Source organism: Pyxicephalus adspersus, chromosome 12, assembly GCF_032062135.1.
Source record: "Pyxicephalus adspersus chromosome 12, UCB_Pads_2.0, whole genome shotgun sequence".
Classification (NCBI taxonomy): Eukaryota; Metazoa; Chordata; class Amphibia; order Anura; family Pyxicephalidae; genus Pyxicephalus; species Pyxicephalus adspersus.
Genome location: NC_092869.1, coordinates 43,355,494 through 43,373,431, shown reverse-complemented (window position 1 = coordinate 43,373,431; position 17,938 = coordinate 43,355,494). Strand labels below are relative to the sequence as shown.

Below are 17,938 nucleotides of genomic sequence, written 5' to 3'. Positions count from 1 at the left end.
CCCCACCATCACTGTGCAGGGTCCTGGGGTCTGTACACCTGCTGTGCCCATTATGAGGGGCCCCCACCTGTCTCCCTGTCTGAAAGTATGGTCCCCATACTTTGGCCGAGTGATGACTACATAGAACCCCCCCTTGCAAAAGGTCTGCCTTTGGCGCTGGCAGTGAGGGTGCGCTGTGCACCGCTCTCGTTGAAGGATTCACGGTGAGATTTTTCCACACATTCCTCCAATTTGGCAGCGTCAGACGTTTCTGGTTTTCTATAATCGGCCCCTGAAGCCGCCAGGTTAGGGCCCGGCACTCTGAGCCGTCTGCCGCAGGTTTATTTTCATCTTCTACTCTTACACAAAGTTTTCTCAGGACGGCAGCTTAGAATAACACCGCCAGCAATTACCGTGAGGAGCCGGGCCGGCACGGGACCAGTGTGTGCCGGGTGGGGGAGTAGTAAAGGGGGCCCCTACAGACAATGCTCTGTACTGGGTAATAAAGGGGCCCCTCGGACTCTGCTCTGTGCTGGAGTAAAGGGGACCCCTGCTGATAATGTTCTGTGCTGGAAAATAAAGGGGGCCCCTGCAGACTGTGATCTGTGCTGGAGAATAAAGGGGGCCCCTGCAGACTGTGCTGGAGAATAAATGGGGCCCCTGCAGACAATGCTCTGTGCTGTGGAATAAGGGGGGCCCTGCAGACTCTGCTCTGTGCTAGAGAATAAAGGGGGCCCTGCAGACTGTGCTGGAGAATAAAGGAGGGCCCTGCAGACTGTGCTCTGTGCTGGAGAGTAAAGGGGGACCCTGAATGTTCTGAGCTGTTCTGTCAGCAGGGATTCTGTCATCCTCATCCATCACTGACCCAGCTCACCCTGAACCTCTGTCTGCTCCTGTGTTCACCCTGGGTTATTCAATGAATAATTATTTCAGAGACACCACTGAGTGTAAACTCCTTGTCAACGTGTTGATCCTGCCAACAAAGTCTATCTGATGCAGCTTCCTGTTATGGGGTGACAACACCTCCTGAATTCACAGTTGTCACTTCCTGTTCCTGCTGGCAGGGTGTGTGGTTATCAGCTGCTGATTCATTAGATTCATTAGACTAGCTTGTCAATGAACATCTGACCGCATCCACTGCATTCTCAACTGCCAGCAGTGGCCCCTCTCACTTTGATCTGCAGTGTCTGGGAGGTGGAGGTGCCTATGGAGTTTGTACATCACACAGGGACCGGATCTGGGACTTGTTTAGCCTATCAATTTTTTTAATTCTGTAATTGTATCTGACAATCACAGATGTAAACAGATATACTGCCACCTGCAGGTAGAAGTCACCTTTTCTCATTGAAGCTATCCCCCTGTCTGTGATCCCTATGGCAGAGCTGATATATGGAACACATGATCAGAATGACTGTGATTGATTACTCAATGTCAATAAGGCCCAGGGTTACCAGTGACATCAGAGACTTAAAGCCACCCACTGGGTGTAGTGCCATCAAGTGGCTCCCATAAGTAGGATGTTCATTAAATTCAGATTCCTAGGGAGAAGGGGTTAATATGCTTCATCAGCACTTAGTGGCGCCACTGCTCTGTGCGGGGGTCAGTCCCATGTCTGTGTGTTCACAATGACCAATGATCAGCCTGGCCCAGTCTGACAGATGCGACCCCCATGTGTACATATGATAGGTGACCCCCACCTCTGACAGGCACATCATGTTCCCCTGGGCACAGCTGGGTACAAGAGGCTTCCGCCTCTCCTCCACATAAGAGCTCTCGAGGGCCAGAACAAATCTTCACCTCCTGGTAAACAAAATCATCTAATTGCCGAGCGCGGATCCGGCATCTCGTGTCACCGCCGAGACTCAGCAATGACATAATTGTCCTGGACCAAAAGCCAGGGAGCAGGGGACGGTCTGTGCTTCCACTGCAACCAATCAGGTTCCAGCATTTCAGTGGAGTCACATGACTGTCTCCATCCTAAAAAAAATAACAACTTTAAAGCTGGGAACAAAACAGCGGAATCATACCGACTGTGCCCTGGCATATATGTGTGCAATACGGCACAGAGCTTTGTGCAGACTGCTGCCATCCCCTGCACCTGTGATGTCACTGTGTGATGTTATCATGTGTGATGTCATTCAAGAGTAATGAAGGGTTACTTACATTTGGCTGATTTTGGTGAGACCAAGGAAAGCTCCAGCCTCCAGCCTCCTCAACTCAGTGTCCAGAGTGATAAAACTAAGGGACAGAAAAGAGAATGTTGTAATTTCTATCATTGCTGCCCACTGGGGACATTGACCACACTTTCTGTTTCAGTCTCAGAGATGAGATATTCCTCTACTGTGATGGCAGCAAAGCCCAGTGCAGCTCACCTACCTCCTCTCATTCCTTGTATGGGTGTCACCAAGACAGGAAGTGATGGAAAATCCACCAATGGGGACAAAGACACCAATTATCAGAGATGGAACTTTGCACCGACCAATAAGAGTGTATTTCATCATCATGTTCAGGAAACCAGTCAGCGGGATTTGGGAGCTCCAAGGGGCACCCTTGACAGGAAGCATAAAGGAACCCCACAGACAGACACCTCCAATTTCCTAATATTATAAATCATTCTTCATCTCTTTATAAATGTTGGGGGTCTCCTAAAGAACCCCAAAACTCTCTAACTTGGATCTACTGCAGTCGGTACCCCCAGCCAATGTGTTTGCCCCCCCATGTATGGGATCTATCGGAGGAATCAGAATTATTCTACTCTGGGGGACCCTAAACGGGGTTTCTGAGCCTTCAGAATTTGCCTATATTGGATCCAGGACTCAACATTTTCCTGCACTATAATAATGGAAGTTCTGATTCCTACACCCTTCATCCACAAGTCCTCCTGGGCAGGATCCTGGGGCCCCAGGGGATTCTAGGGGCCCGGATACAGCATTCTGTATACAGTATTACTGATTCCTGCAGTAAGGGGATGGGGCAATATGCCAAGGCTGCCTGTTCCTATAAGGGAGCGGACACGGGAGGGCAGCGTCTGAAGGGGCCACAACCACTGCACACAATGCCAATGGGCTGGAGGAGCCAAAGCAGCAAACTTGCCCGGGGCCCCATTCTGCCCTAATCCTAGGTGACAGGTACTCATTCTGCCTGCACAGCTGTGGTGCTGAAAGGTGCAGTATTCCTGGGGGCACCACACATCTGTCCCCTCCGCCAGTACCCGGTGACGGTCTATGAGGACGATACTTACACCCGGGTGATGTTGGGAACGCTGGAGAAGACTCCTCGGGGGATGACAGTGATTTTGGTCTCCACCAATCTCCTGTAAGGTGACAACATTGGATTAGATAACACTGAATGTCTCCAGGACAAAGAGCACCCATCTACAGGTCAAATGTGTCAGGGCCACACGGGGCCCTTCCATGTTTTGAGGATGTGTGTAAATGTGGGTGTGTGTGGTCCGGCCAAGCTCGCCTCTGGAGACTAAAGAGCACCTCCACCAAATGATGGAGGTGTCATGTAGCCCTACCCTTGGGTGACAACTGTGTGTGAAGGCAGCATGATGAGCATGTGTTGTCACAACCCCCTGGGGGGGTCATATGTGGCTGTATGACCACCCCCCAGTGATATGGCTGTGGTGGAGATCTGTCAGCGTCCAGTACAAACTGCAGAACCAGAACCACCCAGTGAGCTCTGAGGATGAGCAGTGCTTTGTACAGACCACAGCAGATGATGGCGCTATACCACTCACCGGGACGATTATGGCCTTTCATAGGTTGGAATGTCCCGGTGCAGCGTGTTAACCCTGTGTGTTCCAGAGCACTTAGGGGCCCAAGGAGTCAAGCCGCGCAGAATTAACAGCCCAATAGCAGCCGCCGGTTCCTGGGTGGGGCGGAGAGAAGGGAAGGGGTTGCTTGTGTGGGAGGAAATGTTCAGTGTGTTCCCTTTTGTTGCCGCTGCCAAATCCCCAGCTACCAAAACACAGCGTCGGCGCAGGTATGAAATGTAGAGGAGGTGCCAGTGCGTAGGCTAACCATGAGGAATGGGGAGAGGGGGAGCGAAGAGGACCTGTATTAGACACTGAACTCCTGGTGGACATTCTGTCCATCCAATCCTAAAATCTAAACAGCTCTGCCACACATCACAGTCAGGCTGTGATCCAAAGAATTCAGTTTGGTCACTTCCCCGCCCCCAACCTGTGATTGGACAGTGAAGGAGAAGCAGTACACAGATTCATTCTGTTTTAACCCTGATCTCTCCTTCTGCCATCCTGATTCTTGTCAACTATCTTCTGTAGTGACGTATTAGCTGCTGGGAAGAAGCACAACACCCAGCGGGGACACCCTGTTCTAAAACTGTCCTTGTGACCCCAAAATTTCTGCTGCCTGATTGTATTGTAAGATATTATAAGGGATCTCTGGGGCCCCGAGCAGACATAGGGGAATGAGATCCATATGTCTGTGTGTATCATCCTGGTGGTGAGATGGAAAGATTCACGCTCGTCTCTGCACAAAGGGCGCATTCAGTGCCGGGGCCACCGCTCACCCAGCCATGAAGCCCAATCAGGGGCGCCCTGACAGAATTAAATAAACACCCTGCAAATGAACCGGGGGAATTCAGGGCCCCCCACAGACTTCTCCCCCCCCCCCCCCCATAATGACAACAGGTAACCTGGACTTTTGTGCAAATAAACTGCAATTAGCAGCAGCCAATCACAGCGCCGAGCCGGGGAACCATTCACAGCTATTTCCTTCCTCCACCAATAGGAGGGCCAGCAGGAAAATCCATTACTGGCAGTCCTAGGTCACATGATACAGTCCTTGGGTAAGCAACCTCCGCTGGAAGCTGCATTTCCCTGACACCGTTCACAGTGACCATCAATAGGTTTAGCCTTAATGTAGAACTATTAACAGCCAGGAAGTCAGGGAATGTCTGCTCCATCTGCGGCTTCTCACCCAAGGACAGTATCATGTGACCTAGGACTACCCATAATCCCTTGTTCTCCTTTTTTTTTTTTTTATTCCAGCGGTGTAAGGAGATATTCAAAGAAAAGTCAAATCTTTATTGCTCTGGAAAAACAGCAAACTGTTGTTTTTGACTTTTTTCGGAAACATTCACCAAACTTTCACTAGGTTCTGCTAATGGTGAATGACACAGGGCTGATACCTCATGATACAAATATGGCTTCCCATTCGGCGAGTGGTTGGCTGCGCATTCTTTAGATACTTCAAGAGCAGGTTTTCTCCATATATAGAATGCGCCAATACTGGGGGGGGGGGCACTGACGTGAAAATAATTACAAATTCACAGCCGGGGTCTCTGCTGGGGGGAAAGAAAAGAATTCACAGAGGGGGACACGGGGACATGGCTGGGACTAAAAAGGAATTGGATGGGGTTTAAGGGACAGAAGAACCTAGATGGGTGTTCAGGACTCTTCTGTGGGCAGATTGGGGGGTCATGGGGGTGATTGGGGGGGCAGCAAAGGTGATCAGTGTGAGGAAGGGGGGAACCCAGAACCCATACATTGTAACAGCTTTAATCACATTAATCACATGGAGGATGTTTTTAGGGGTCATCATGTGACACCATACAGAATGGGGGGGCTGGGGGGGGGGGGGGGGGGGGGTTAGGCTGGGAGTTCAGGTACACAATTGGAGTTTTGGGGGTTGATGGGCGATCAGTAAGGTGACAAATTATTTTATTTTTGGGAACTTATCCCTCCTCTAAAAGCCATGGAGGACAACCCCTCCTCTGCTCTGCCCCCTCTCTCCTTCAAATCTTTGGTATATCAGCTACAGAACAGACTGAAACCCCATCAATTGTTACCCCAGAGAGGGGCAGATACTTTTGCTGGTTTATTTCCAGTGACTGTGACCCCGGCACTGATCCCACTGCTAGTTTAGTTGAAAGAAACAGAGAGTGGTGGTTGGGGCAGAAGAGTAAATACTGGGGGCACCCTTCATACAAGGGGAGATCTGCACTGCGGGAATATACAATAGAAGATTGGACAGAGGGCTGATGAACTAAATATTCCCGGCACAACGATCAGACAACAGGGTCATGGATACCCAGAAATCACTGATAGGCATAGGGGAATTAATCTGGAGGGGGGCCCAAGTGGCTGCCATTGTTGCTTTAAATTATGTTAGCTATAGAGCACACACATGCAGTAGAGCAGTATAGAAGCGGTACTCACAATATCTCTGTGTTTCCTGGCAGTTCCGGCACGTTGGAGCGGTTCCTGCAGGTAACAATGTAGCCGCTTTCATGTCCACATTTACAGTTGTCTGGACAGGTGGCCCCGGCCCGGGGTAATAGAAGAAGAAGGGGCAACAGACAGCAGGACAGGCAGGGCATCTCCGAGGACATCGTCAGCCTGGACCTCACATGGGGAGGTGCCAACAAGAAGAAGTCAGGGAATGCTTTAGTCCTGAAGAGTACAAGAGTACAGAGTGTTAGCTCTTGGGTCCACATCCACAGGAAATCTGGTCAGATTCAAACTTCTGATCAAGACAAAACCAAGTCCCCTCACACCTCACCATCACCTGCACTGGTGACACCGAACCCCCTCACCTCCCCACGTTCAGGATCTTCCTGTATTACAGACCAGTCACTGCTGCTCTCTTTTTATGTGCAGAGTTACTGGTCTTGTCTACACCCCTTCTGTAGTTTTCAGCAGGCAGCCTGTAGTGGGTGGAGCTTCCAAGCCCCTCCCACACACCTGCTTTATGCACAGATCATACACAAACCGGTGATGATGCCATTGCTACCACAGTAGGTTGGGATAGTCTCCCATGGTAACACCAGTAACGAACTGTCTGGGATGAGATTTCCTCTTGTTTCCTGTTGTACATAAAGAACAGGAAGTGAAGGGAAATCTTCTACTGCTGAAAACCCAAAAATCATGGCAGAGATTTCGCTCCTCTCTTCTCCATCCAAAATCAAACAGAAAAGTTTTGGCTTCACAATTTATAATTTCAGGGACTCAGAGTGATGAGAAATCCTTGGCCTGCACACCGTTCCCATAACAGCAACCAATGTGTCGGTGTCACCGATATTCACTGCCGTCAGCACGGCATTAGAATAAATATTACAGCAATTTCTGTGTCTGGAAATCCTCAAATTATGGAGGGGAAAATTTCAGATTTTTCCATTGGGTTCCATAGCTGAACTGGAATATTACTGGCAGTACTCTGTACAGCAGCAATGCTGATTGCACTGCCTTGTTAGTTACTTCCTGCTTGTATCTATGACAATCTAAATCCTGCAAAAAAAACTTTCAGGGCCTGCACGAACCCTATTTAAGCTAACACAGAAGGTGGAGATGTACAAAAACCATAAAACAGACACAATCCCCCCCCCCCCCCCAAACTGAGACAAATCCTTCTCCATTTCTGTCTCACCCCTCCCCTCCCAGACACTGCAGATCAAAGTGGCAGGGGTTCATTAATGTCAATCAGGAAAAGAGGGGTGGGACCAGATGTTGATTGACAGGCTTCAGTCTACTGATAGCCACACCCCCTGAGATATAATGTCAACCCACTGTAGTGCCAACATGCACCACCCACAGGAGAGAGGAGACTCTGCTCTAAATTCAGGAGTAGTGCAGCATCGTTGTCACCCCAACATAGGAAGCTGAATTCACTGGCAGGATCAACAGAGATTTATGGGACTTTTATTGTTTTGTAATTGGCTTTGGTGAGATTTCCTGTTCAGGGGGGGCCACGCTGACTCTATGGAAGTCCCCTCCTGTATGCTGGATCCCCTCAGGGGCAATGTCTGCTCTTCATGTGTCCAGATCTGTGCACACATTTGCAGTACGATTTGCTGGGGTCCCGTACCTGGCTTACACATGAGAATTAGGGAAGCTACACAAGGACATGTATGATCACATGACTCATAGGGGCAAAATTGCATGTGATTCCCTGAATTGGGGTAAAACATAACAGGGAACAAACAGAACCCAATAAGGTAAAAACAAAACTCAGGGCAAAATAAATAAAAGTGGATTCAGTGGCACAGATGAAGCAAAGCGTTGAAGGATTGGCTTTTTACGATCTTTTATTGGGCGTCTATTGTCCTTATTTAATATTAATGAGTCCCCTGCCCACCATCCCAGGAGTCATGTGACACTTCCACATAATCTCCGCCCTTCTGATTGGATGTGACCACCAGCACGCACTGTGCAGTTCCCCAACTTGTGAGAAGATTGGGGGGTTTGTAGAGGTCAGAGCAGCATCTACATAGCGTCATATTATTTTTCATATCTCTATGTCAGCCTCGATGGTGACATGTGATCCCCTTCGCGCAGTGCCCACGTGTGATTGGTTGACTGTCTCTCATCTGATGTAAAAATCATCTGGTTTCTGGAAGACGCCGGCCAGTATGACACCTGCCGAATGGAATCTTGTGCACCCTCCAATACAATCGCTCACTTCCTGACGATGGCGCTCATCCCTGTCAGCTAATAATAGAACTTTGCTAATGAAAACCTGCAAATCACATCCTCGGAGAACGAGGCGAAGAAAAGTTAAGTGAAAACATTTATATTGATAAAGCAGTGAATCTGACATTCACTAAGCATCCAGTGCAGGTGCATGTGATTTAGGGGAGATAGATTCAACACCAGTGAACGATTGGTAAAAGAAACATTCACTGCTGGATAAATACACCTCGTAAGTTGCTAATGATTGTTGATGTGTGTGAGTGCCGGTGCAAGCCAAAGGCAGCCAATGAGAAGTTTTTTCCTCGGCGTTCAGCAGGTAACAGCTTGGCACTGCCCGGTCCCTCCGGGGCAATATCGACATTCTGTGCCGGTGAGGCGGAGAGCACACACAACATATTTCATGTGCCGGTATTATTCACCCCCCAGTAATAACAAACTGCCTACCGTACAATGACTACAAATCAGCTTTGGTGGCAGCACAACGGATCCAAAACTTCATCAAATCCCCACATCCAATCAGCAGACACCAAGGACAGACCCATGCTGTGCTGGGACTTGTAGTGCACCCACAGCCCCAGGAAGACCCTGGACAAGACGCAGCTCCCCTCACCAATAAATAAATCACCACAGCCAATCACCTACTGGCACAATTCCCTTGTTTTACATTCCACCGCCATCAACATTCACTTTAGAAAAGATATTCATCACAGAAACAGAGAACACTCACTTTTCAATGTGAATGTTCTCCGCTCTTCTGGTGAATGTCTCCAGTTCTTTTCACATGGATTGGATAATTGTGTGTGTGTTGGGGGGGGGATCCTATATATGATGAGAGCCTGCCGAGGGGGTTCCGACATTCCGGATTAGGATGGAAATAATTGGGATACGATGATGCTGATTCTGAAAATATTACAGAACCCCCCCAGTACACGGTGACTCCATGTGATGACCGCAAAGACACCCTTACAATTGTATGACCAATGATAGGATCCCGAAACGCATGGGAATCATGTGAATAATGAGGTGAAAACACAGAATAAATGTTACAATGTAACCAGATGTATCAGGGCAGGGGGGGATGTACATACCTGGCAGGGGTCCTGGAGATGTACATACCTGGGGGGCGGGGTCCTGGAGAGGTACATACCTGGGGAGGAGTACTGGAGGCGATATACATACCTGGGGGGGGGTCCTGGAGGAGATATACATACCTGAGGGGGGTCCTAGAGGGGAGCCAACATTGGAGGAACATTGGTAATCAATTGCTGGTGTTGGTGGATGCCTAATGTAGTCATGGTAGCACTCCCTCCCTGCACTACAAAACACCTCCACCCCAGGACTTGTAGTTCCAAACTAGAGAGTCACAACTTTGAATTATGAGCTGGGACGGGATGGGGGGCTAGATGGGATGGGATCCTGGGATTTGTAGTTCTACAGATCCTAGAAATTAAGGATTTACCTGATTGCAGAAGCTGTGTCTGGTGGTGGTGCCCAGTCGTGGTGCCCAGTGGCGGTCCAGTTGTTGGGTTGGCACCCCTCAGGTTCCGGGGGATACGGCTGGATGCGGTGGGAGCTCCTGGCTCTTGGAGTGCCTCAGCTTCACTGCAGGTACTTCAGGTCTCATTGCAGCAATTGAAGTGCTGCTTCAAAACTCAAGCTGCGTTTTCCACACAAACACTCCTCGTCCCCCTGCGCCTGTCTGCAAAGAGGGGGGGGAGGGGTGGGGGTCCCCCAGCAGCCAAGTCTGCCTTACAGAGACCACGGGTCACATCCACAAGGACAGTGCCGCCCCCTCCTGGTCACAGCGTGGACCTGCACAAGAAAAAATAAAATATTATTCACATTGAAGCTCTTCAAAGCTGGAGAGGATACACTATCATCAGTGAAGCTGTGTGATCTAGAAAGCCTGGATTGGATTTCTTCAAAGTCATTTGCTATTTGTTAGCAAATGCTTTCAATATTGTACCAGATCCATTACAGGTTTGCTGGATCACCCAGGTTCACTGATGAAAGTGTATCCTCTCCAGCCTTAGAGAGCTTTAATAAATCAGGCCCATTGTCTCTGCTGATTGGCTGTCTGTGCTTCTTCTCCCTCCCCCTGTCTGAGCCCTGGCACCGCTTGTATTTAAAGCAGAACTCCAAACCACAAATGTTCATTGAAATCCATTCAGCAGTCTCTGAGGATACAAACTGGCCCGGTGCCCCTCTGATGTCCCAGTGACCCCATCAATGCCCTGTATGGGGCTCCTGTGCTGTCCTGCCACTGTTTTTTTATGAATGCTGAGCCTCAGAAGCTGCGTATTGCTGGATAAATCCATATCCACCTACCTGAGGTCTGTTCGGTACTTACCGCTGTCCTGTCGCTGGGTGACCCCATAGCTGCCATTTAAAGGGGTCCTTGGTTTTCTCTTCTTTCTCGGCCTCCCGACGTGAGGAAGTTTTGGGCTCGCACCCCTCATGGCAGCGACCTCTAACACACCACAGAGGCTCTGAATTGGCTCCCTGTGAATGGGCTGATCCTGGAATTCGGGGGGGGGGGTTCTAGCCCCACACAAACATCATACAATCAGAATGTTTGGCGTCACCATTTTGGAAAATAAAATGGACAAAGTGCAGGGTTAGGACTCTCCTCAGTCACAGCATTAGAGTGAATATGGTTGCTATTGGTGACTACCTTGTGTGAAGGTGGGGTTACCTTTTAATTATGGGCAGCTATAGTAAAGTAGGTTGCTACTAGTTACTACACTAAGTTGCCTATGGGTGACTGCAGTGCGGTGACCGGTCGTCATAGGGACCATATTTCGGCCTCCGTCCCAGATGCAGATGAAGCTCCGCCCACTTGGCGTGTCTTATTGTATCTAGCCGCCAATCCTGCCGCCTAGTCTCCCGGCTCCGCCTCTTCTTGTGATAGCGAGGGATGTCGGGAGTTGTAGTCATCGCTCCTCCTCTGTCTGGTCATATTCCCGCCCCTCGAACTACCTTTCCCGGCACTCTCCGCGCTCTGTCGCCTCTTCCTTAGCTGGGCGGCGGTAGCTTTGAGTTGCCATAGCGTCGCTTCTGACAGTTGATACAGGATGGAGGTGAGAGGGTTTTGGGGTATACTGTGGGGACAAGAGGGGCTCCTAAAGTATCCCTAGGTGGGGGGAGCACTGACTGGAGGAAGGAACTGGAGGGGGAGGGGAAACTGGGGACTTGGGGGTCCCCAAACACAGGAGAGGGGTCACCTGTGGGGCTCTGTCAAGAAGTAGGGGCAATGAGTGGCTGGGCAGAGGGACCCCTGGTGGGGCTAATAGAGGAGAGGAGAATTATAGGGTCACTTAGAGGGAACTCTGCCTTAGAATGTGGCCACTGACTTCATAAAGGGGACCACGGGGTGTCAGGATATTGTTTGGGGGGTCATTCTATATAATGATATGGGCCGTCTCTCTGTATGCGGTCAGGAGGTTGGGGATTGTCACCATCTTGCTGCAGATGAAGAGGAAGTGGAGGGTTTTGTTGTTTTCTGTGACAGGAAATGGCAGTGAGGAAGTTGTGACCTGCAGCTGTGACACCTCAGATATAGAAGATATGTATTGTATTTTTTTATGCTTGGTGGTAAGAACTTGTAGGCAAATGTCAGTCCCTGTATTGTGACCCAAGCACCCAAAAACACCTGGGTGGTTACTGAAAAGTGCCGGGTGGTGCACCCAGCTAAAGGGGGCTGGGGAGAACACGTGAGTGGGGAGCCATGTAATGGAAACCCAGACAAATATACATCCAGGTTTGATATCTAAGACCTGATACAGACTGTGGGTACAAAAATGGACAAACTGATATGTAAAGCGGTCAGGTATTCCAATTCATAGGTAAAGAGGACCTGTCACCGAGAGATGACGTTACCTGCCATTGCTGAACTCCTTCTGAATGATTGTTGATTGGATGTAAAGTTGATTATTTGGAGTCGGTAGTCTCCATCACACACCTGGAACAAGCATGCTAGTAATTGTGTGACAAATTATACAGCAATTAGCTGAACACCTGAGCTGCTTACTCATTCTGGGTCTGTGGTTCAGAAGGTGGTTGAGGTATCAGAACTCCAGCTAGGGAAGATGTATGTTTTATTACTGGGTCAGCGTCCTATACAGGACAGACATGTGATGGGTGTCTTGCTGCAGAACTGATATTCTTATCCTGGTGCATGGCGAGTCAAGGACTGAATGTGTAAATGCATGGAGGAAAGACATTGGAATCTGCCCCTAGCCTGTCCCCTTGAGTGGTATGTTGGGGTTGAAGGGGCCAGGTAGTGTCATTCCTTTGGAGAATATAGAAAGTTGTGTACCCAAATCTTAGTCATATTGGTGTTTGTCCCGATGTTTCCCTTTTGTAATGCTTTTGTAATCCTTGCATTAAGAGCTTTATAAATCTTCATATGTATAAATATGCAGCCTGCATGTGAGGCATTCCTCTGCCTGACCTGCAGGCAAGCTAAGACAAATACATATTGCAGTGTGCAACCCAGAAACATTTTTAAACTGGATGGGAAGAAGTTAAAGGAGGGTGGCAGCACCCCAAAACAGCCGCGTTGTTACTGAAATGTGCCAGGCGGTGCACCCAGCTAAAAGGGGCCGGGGAGTATTCTATACTCCGATATGCGACGATCGGTGAGACTCCTCTTTAAATTGATTTGTAAAATACACTTTTCTTGTGATTGTTGCCGGCTGTGAATGAATTGTGTTGTGCAAACTCACCCTTGCTATACATAGTCTGTTTTTGGGTGTGTTGGCCTCCTGTGATGTAGCTGTTGGCTCAGCCCTGGGAATTGTCTTTCTGTGTTCCTAGGAGTGTCAGTCCCTGGCAACTATCTTACTAGCAGAGTCAACCTGGAAACCGAGAATGTGGTGCACGGGGTGTGTGAGCTAGAGGGTGAAGCTGAGCCGTCTGTGGCATGTCACAGCTTTACTCATCATATTTGTAGAAGGATCTGCTTTCAGATATATACAGAAATGTAGAAATAATTGGGGTAAAAACTAGAAAAAAAGCCTTTGTACAAATATGGAAGGCACGGAAGCCCGCGCTATCATTAACTACAATGCAAAATTTAAATGACAGAATCTTAATATCATAACTCCTCCAGAGCAGGCAGTTTATACTAATATATAGGAATGGTGATAAGATGCTTGGCAGTACCCATCTGCTGCCAGGCCTGGGTGCTCTGCAGGTTATCAGAAGTCATTTGGGGCACCAAACTGTAAAGAATTTATTGCAAAAGTTCCTAAGGACGCTTTATGTGTTTCCTAAAGTTTGTTTTTGCCTAATTCTGCAGCTTCTTGATTGATTGACTGGGATGAACGAAGAAGGCCACAGCTCTAACAGCAGGGACAGACAGGTGGATCTGTTCTGCAGATCTGGAGGTGAGTGACGGTGTGCTGGGGTACATTAGGAAAGGGCTGATTTCCAGTGTTGGAACAAATGTAACATGGCAACGGCAGCTTTGTCCCAAATAGATATTTCAGTTTTTCTTTGCATTGTCATTAACTTCTTATGTATTTGATTACTTCTTGCAATTTCCCTATGGATACCTGTGTCCCTCCCATAAAATCTTGTTTGGGTAAATGGGACGATGACATCATGTGACAGTGCCTGGCCCTGGTGATTGGTCGAAGCTGAGACGTAGGAGAGGTCATGTTCTACCCCCTATAGCCACATGGGGTTCAGACAATGCGGTGAGGTTAGGGCACGCTTTTCATTTTGTCCCGAAAAGAAATGACCGCATCTTTTTAAAGTCTAACTTTTATATATAGAGCAGTATTCTCCCCAGAATTTTTTTTAACCTGAGTTGGCAAAAGCTGTAGGTGGGTGGCAGTCTGTGTACTGTGAACCTAACTTTTAGTAACTACCTAAAAACAGCACCGGCTAAAAGGGCATGGGGAGAACACTGTAGAGAATGTATAGGACAGCCATGCTTTAGAAAATGGTAATTGTATGGCTGTTTTGCTGAATCTCTGGCTTCATCAGGTTTGCACACTGCGGCCTGCCTTTTATGAATGGGCTTTGTAAAGCAGCCTCTATTGCCCTATGGAATTCTCTGCTTAACACACCTGAGAGAGCTCCATGATTGGAGGAGAACTGGTCATTTGACTTTGATGGTCACATGACTAGCTCCATCTCCTACCTTTTATTTTACCTGACAGACCTGGAAATTTGTTTAAGAGCCAGTCCACTAAAACTGACTTTTTGGTGCAAACCAGTGACAGAAAATTACTGAGGAGGAAAGATCTTCCCGATGTTACTGAATCCTCCCTTCTTAGTCTCACTTGTTCTTCTATAGCTCATATACCTTCCATTCTTTATAAATATGGATGTGAAAGGGAGGGGGCGGGGGTACCACTGACAAAAGATATGCTGGTATCTTTTTTTTCTTTTTTTAGCTTATAACAGGACTTATTTTATGAATAGATATCCTGAGCCTACACATATTGTAGTGCCTGTCAGCCCTGTTACTGAAGTCTCCTCTTTTCTCTCATTATCTCCATCTATTTATTACCTGTCCACTTCACCCAATTCCCTCTGATCTACTCGGTGCCCATTCCTCCACCCTGGCCTAACTCAACTATTCAACCTCTCCCTTTCTACTGGTAAATACCCCTCAGCTTTCATATATGCCAATTATTCTCCCTATCCTAAAGGAACCCTCACTGGACCCCTCCCTGCCCTCTAACTACCGTCCTATCTCCCTTCTCCCATATGTCTCCAAATTTCTTGAACACCTTGTCTACAAAAGACTCGCGGATAACCTGAGCACCAACTCTCTCCTTGACCCTCTCCAGTCTGGCTTTCAAGCTTCCCATTCCACCGAAACAGCGCTTACTAAAGTGGCCAATGACCTCATCAGAGCTAAGTTTCAAGGCAACTTTTCCCTGCTCCTTCTCCTTGATCTTTCCTCTGCTTTTGACATTGTTGATCACCCCCTTCTAATACAAATCATGCGCTCCATTGGTATCTGTGACACTGCTCTCTCTTGGTTTGCTTCCTATCTGTCTGACCGCTCCTTTCAAGTTTCTTTCAATGGTAGTTCCCACTCTCCTACTTCCTGTTGGTGTTCCCCAAGGGTCAGTCCTTGGACCGGTCCTCTTCTCTGTACACCTCCTCTCTCGGTAGTCTCATATCCTCCTTTGGCTTACAGTACCATCTGTATGCTGATGACACTCAAATCTATCTGTCCACCCCTGACCTGTCTCCCTCAGTCCTGGATAAGGTCTACTGCCTGTTGGCCATCTCAGACAGATTTCTGGAGCTGAAGTTTTGTTTTATCCAGGTTATCACCCCCCTCCTCAAATTCCAAATCTCCATCTGACATATTCTTAACTGTTACCAATACCGTCATTTGCCCCCCCCCCTCAGGCAGGTTGTCTTGGCGTCACCTTTGATTCTGCACTCTCCTTCACCGCCCATATTCAGACCATTTCCAGGTCCTGTCACTTTTACCTGCGCAACATCTCCTAAATCCACCCTACCTGTCCCCAGAGACCACCAAACTCCTTGTACACGCTCTTATCTCTCGCCTGGACTATTGTAACCTCCTCCTCTCTGGTATTCCACTAACCCGACTCTCTCCTCTACAATCTATTATGAATGCTGCAGCCAGGCTTATCCATCCATCCTTTCTACCTACCTATATACCCCAATACGCAGCCTTCCCATCTACTCTACACACGGCCTTCCCACCACCCCTCTTCTGCTGCTTCTCTTTGTAGTTCTCTTCATTGGCTTCCATTTCTGAAATTTAAATTCCTTAGAATCAAAATTCACACTTCTGTGCTTTGCCTTCAAATCCCTCCACAGTTCTTGTCCCACTTACCTTTCTGCCCTGATGAAAAAGTACCCCCCTAGCTGCTCTTTTCATTTCTCCATTGACCTGCTAATGACTTCCTCACTCATAACCTCATCGCATGCACGGCTCCAAGATTTTTCTACAGCTGCCCCAACCCTCTGGAATGGTCTTCTGTGTCCTATTTGGCTTTCTGTTCATTTAAAAGCGCTCTTAAAATCCATTTCTTCATTTCTTCAAACTTACCTACACGTCTTCTTCTGTTACTTCTTCTGCCACCATTCCATATCCCCCCCTTCAATTAGATTGTAACCTCCTTTGGGCAGGGTCCTTTCCTCCTCCTGTGTCACTGTCTGTATCTGTCTGTCATTTGCAACCCATGTTTATTGTACAGCGCTGCATAATATGTTGGTGCTATAAATTTTTTTTTTTTTTAACAATATTAGTGGAGAGATCTCTCCTGCAGTTCACCAACGTGCCTTGTAGGGGGCAGTACAGGACCAATTTGTGTCTCCTATCTGTGGTGATAAAGTTTGGTGGGGATGCATCTTCTCGGCTTGCTGCCTTTTCTATTAAGCAGTATTTTATTGGCTGACAGCCGTCCGCTCCGCAGGGTGCCGCCAGCTCCCCAGCTGCTGACTGATAGTTATGAGGCTATTAATGAGTGCCATTCCTCAGCACTGGGAGCAGAACAAGCTTAGGAGTGTCCCCCCGAGTGAATTTTGTACTCTCAGTGCTAGGTGTAGGCAGCATTTTCATGTAACATGGGGTCAGCCTGCAGCCGGCCAGCCATTGCCCTGTCTATTATCCTTTATTGTCAGTTCACCTCTGCAATAGACAGAAGCTGCAGGGAATTCTCAGGGCTCAGTCTAATGGTATTTATTGTATTATCAAAGTGTTTATTATAGTGAGCGATCGCTTCCTCTCTGCCACTCGGCTGGAAAGTAATCTTCTGTTCTCTTGTTCCAGAGACAGCAGCGTGGGAGAGCGGGGACATCAGCGCGCACAACAGTAACGGCATTACAGGTGACAGTTTAATAGAGATGTCACAGTGTGTAGCCGGCGGTGTGTAATATATGATCTGACAAGGGATGTGGAGCTTTTCATCCTCCGCTCATCATCCTCTACTCTTCTGCTGAGAACGCCTGTATGTTTTCACTTTACACCACAGTATCGCCTTCTCCCATTGGTGGGGTAAATTTGGGCCATTGTGCTCAACATGGGGCATTTAGGGCACTTTAGACTTGTTTGTTTTTGCCTGTGAATGTGAAGCACATACGATCTGTATTGGGTTGTAGCCATCGCAGAGTTAAGGGTTTGGTCACATTTTATATACACCTATGATTTTCAGGCTGAAACCTCATCTATTCTTTAAGTAGCAATAGATTAGAATTCTTCTTTGTTCAAGGATAACATGTAGTGCTGTTGCACAATTACAGGAGAAATCCCGAAGGAAAACAAGGGTGGCAGTGATTATATAGTAGCATTGATCTAGCCCAGTCCTTCCTCTGGCTTCTGCCATAATCAGCAGGTGTGCACAGCACATACTTACCTGGTGCTCGCATCCTGCAGCTATGACAGGTCCAGGACCTTTCATCACTGCAAGGATTGGCGCTGCCATCTTCACCGCCGGCTCTACAGTGGACTTCCATGGAGACGGCAATCCTGTTCATTGATTGGATAATGGGCAAGCACGGTGGGTCAGTGGTTAGCAC

General features: G+C 48.2%; 2 protein-coding genes across 3 annotated transcripts in view; one reads left to right on the top strand and one right to left on the bottom strand.

The window, feature by feature from the left end:
* Positions 1-10,191, bottom strand: part of TSHR (thyroid stimulating hormone receptor) — a 24,986-nt gene extending 14,795 nt beyond the window's left edge. The window contains exons 1-4 of one of the 2 annotated variants that reach the window (XM_072428169.1): positions 9,876-10,191; positions 6,167-6,400; positions 3,221-3,292; positions 2,143-2,217 (exon numbers count right to left, since the gene is read on the bottom strand). In XM_072428169.1, coding sequence (XP_072284270.1) covers positions 2,143-2,217; positions 3,221-3,292; positions 6,167-6,339 — 320 coding nt within the window. In that variant the 5' untranslated portion in view covers positions 6,340-6,400; positions 9,876-10,191. The other variant, XM_072428171.1, reaches the window with a different exon arrangement.
* Positions 10,192-13,478: 3,287 nt separating this feature from the next.
* The window catches only part of CEP128 (centrosomal protein 128), an 89,131-nt gene continuing 84,671 nt past the window's right edge, over positions 13,479-17,938 (top strand). The window contains exons 1-2 of the mRNA XM_072427667.1: positions 13,479-13,806; positions 17,193-17,249. The gene's annotated coding sequence lies outside the window, so the exon portion shown is untranslated. The remainder of the gene's footprint in view (positions 13,807-17,192; positions 17,250-17,938) is intronic.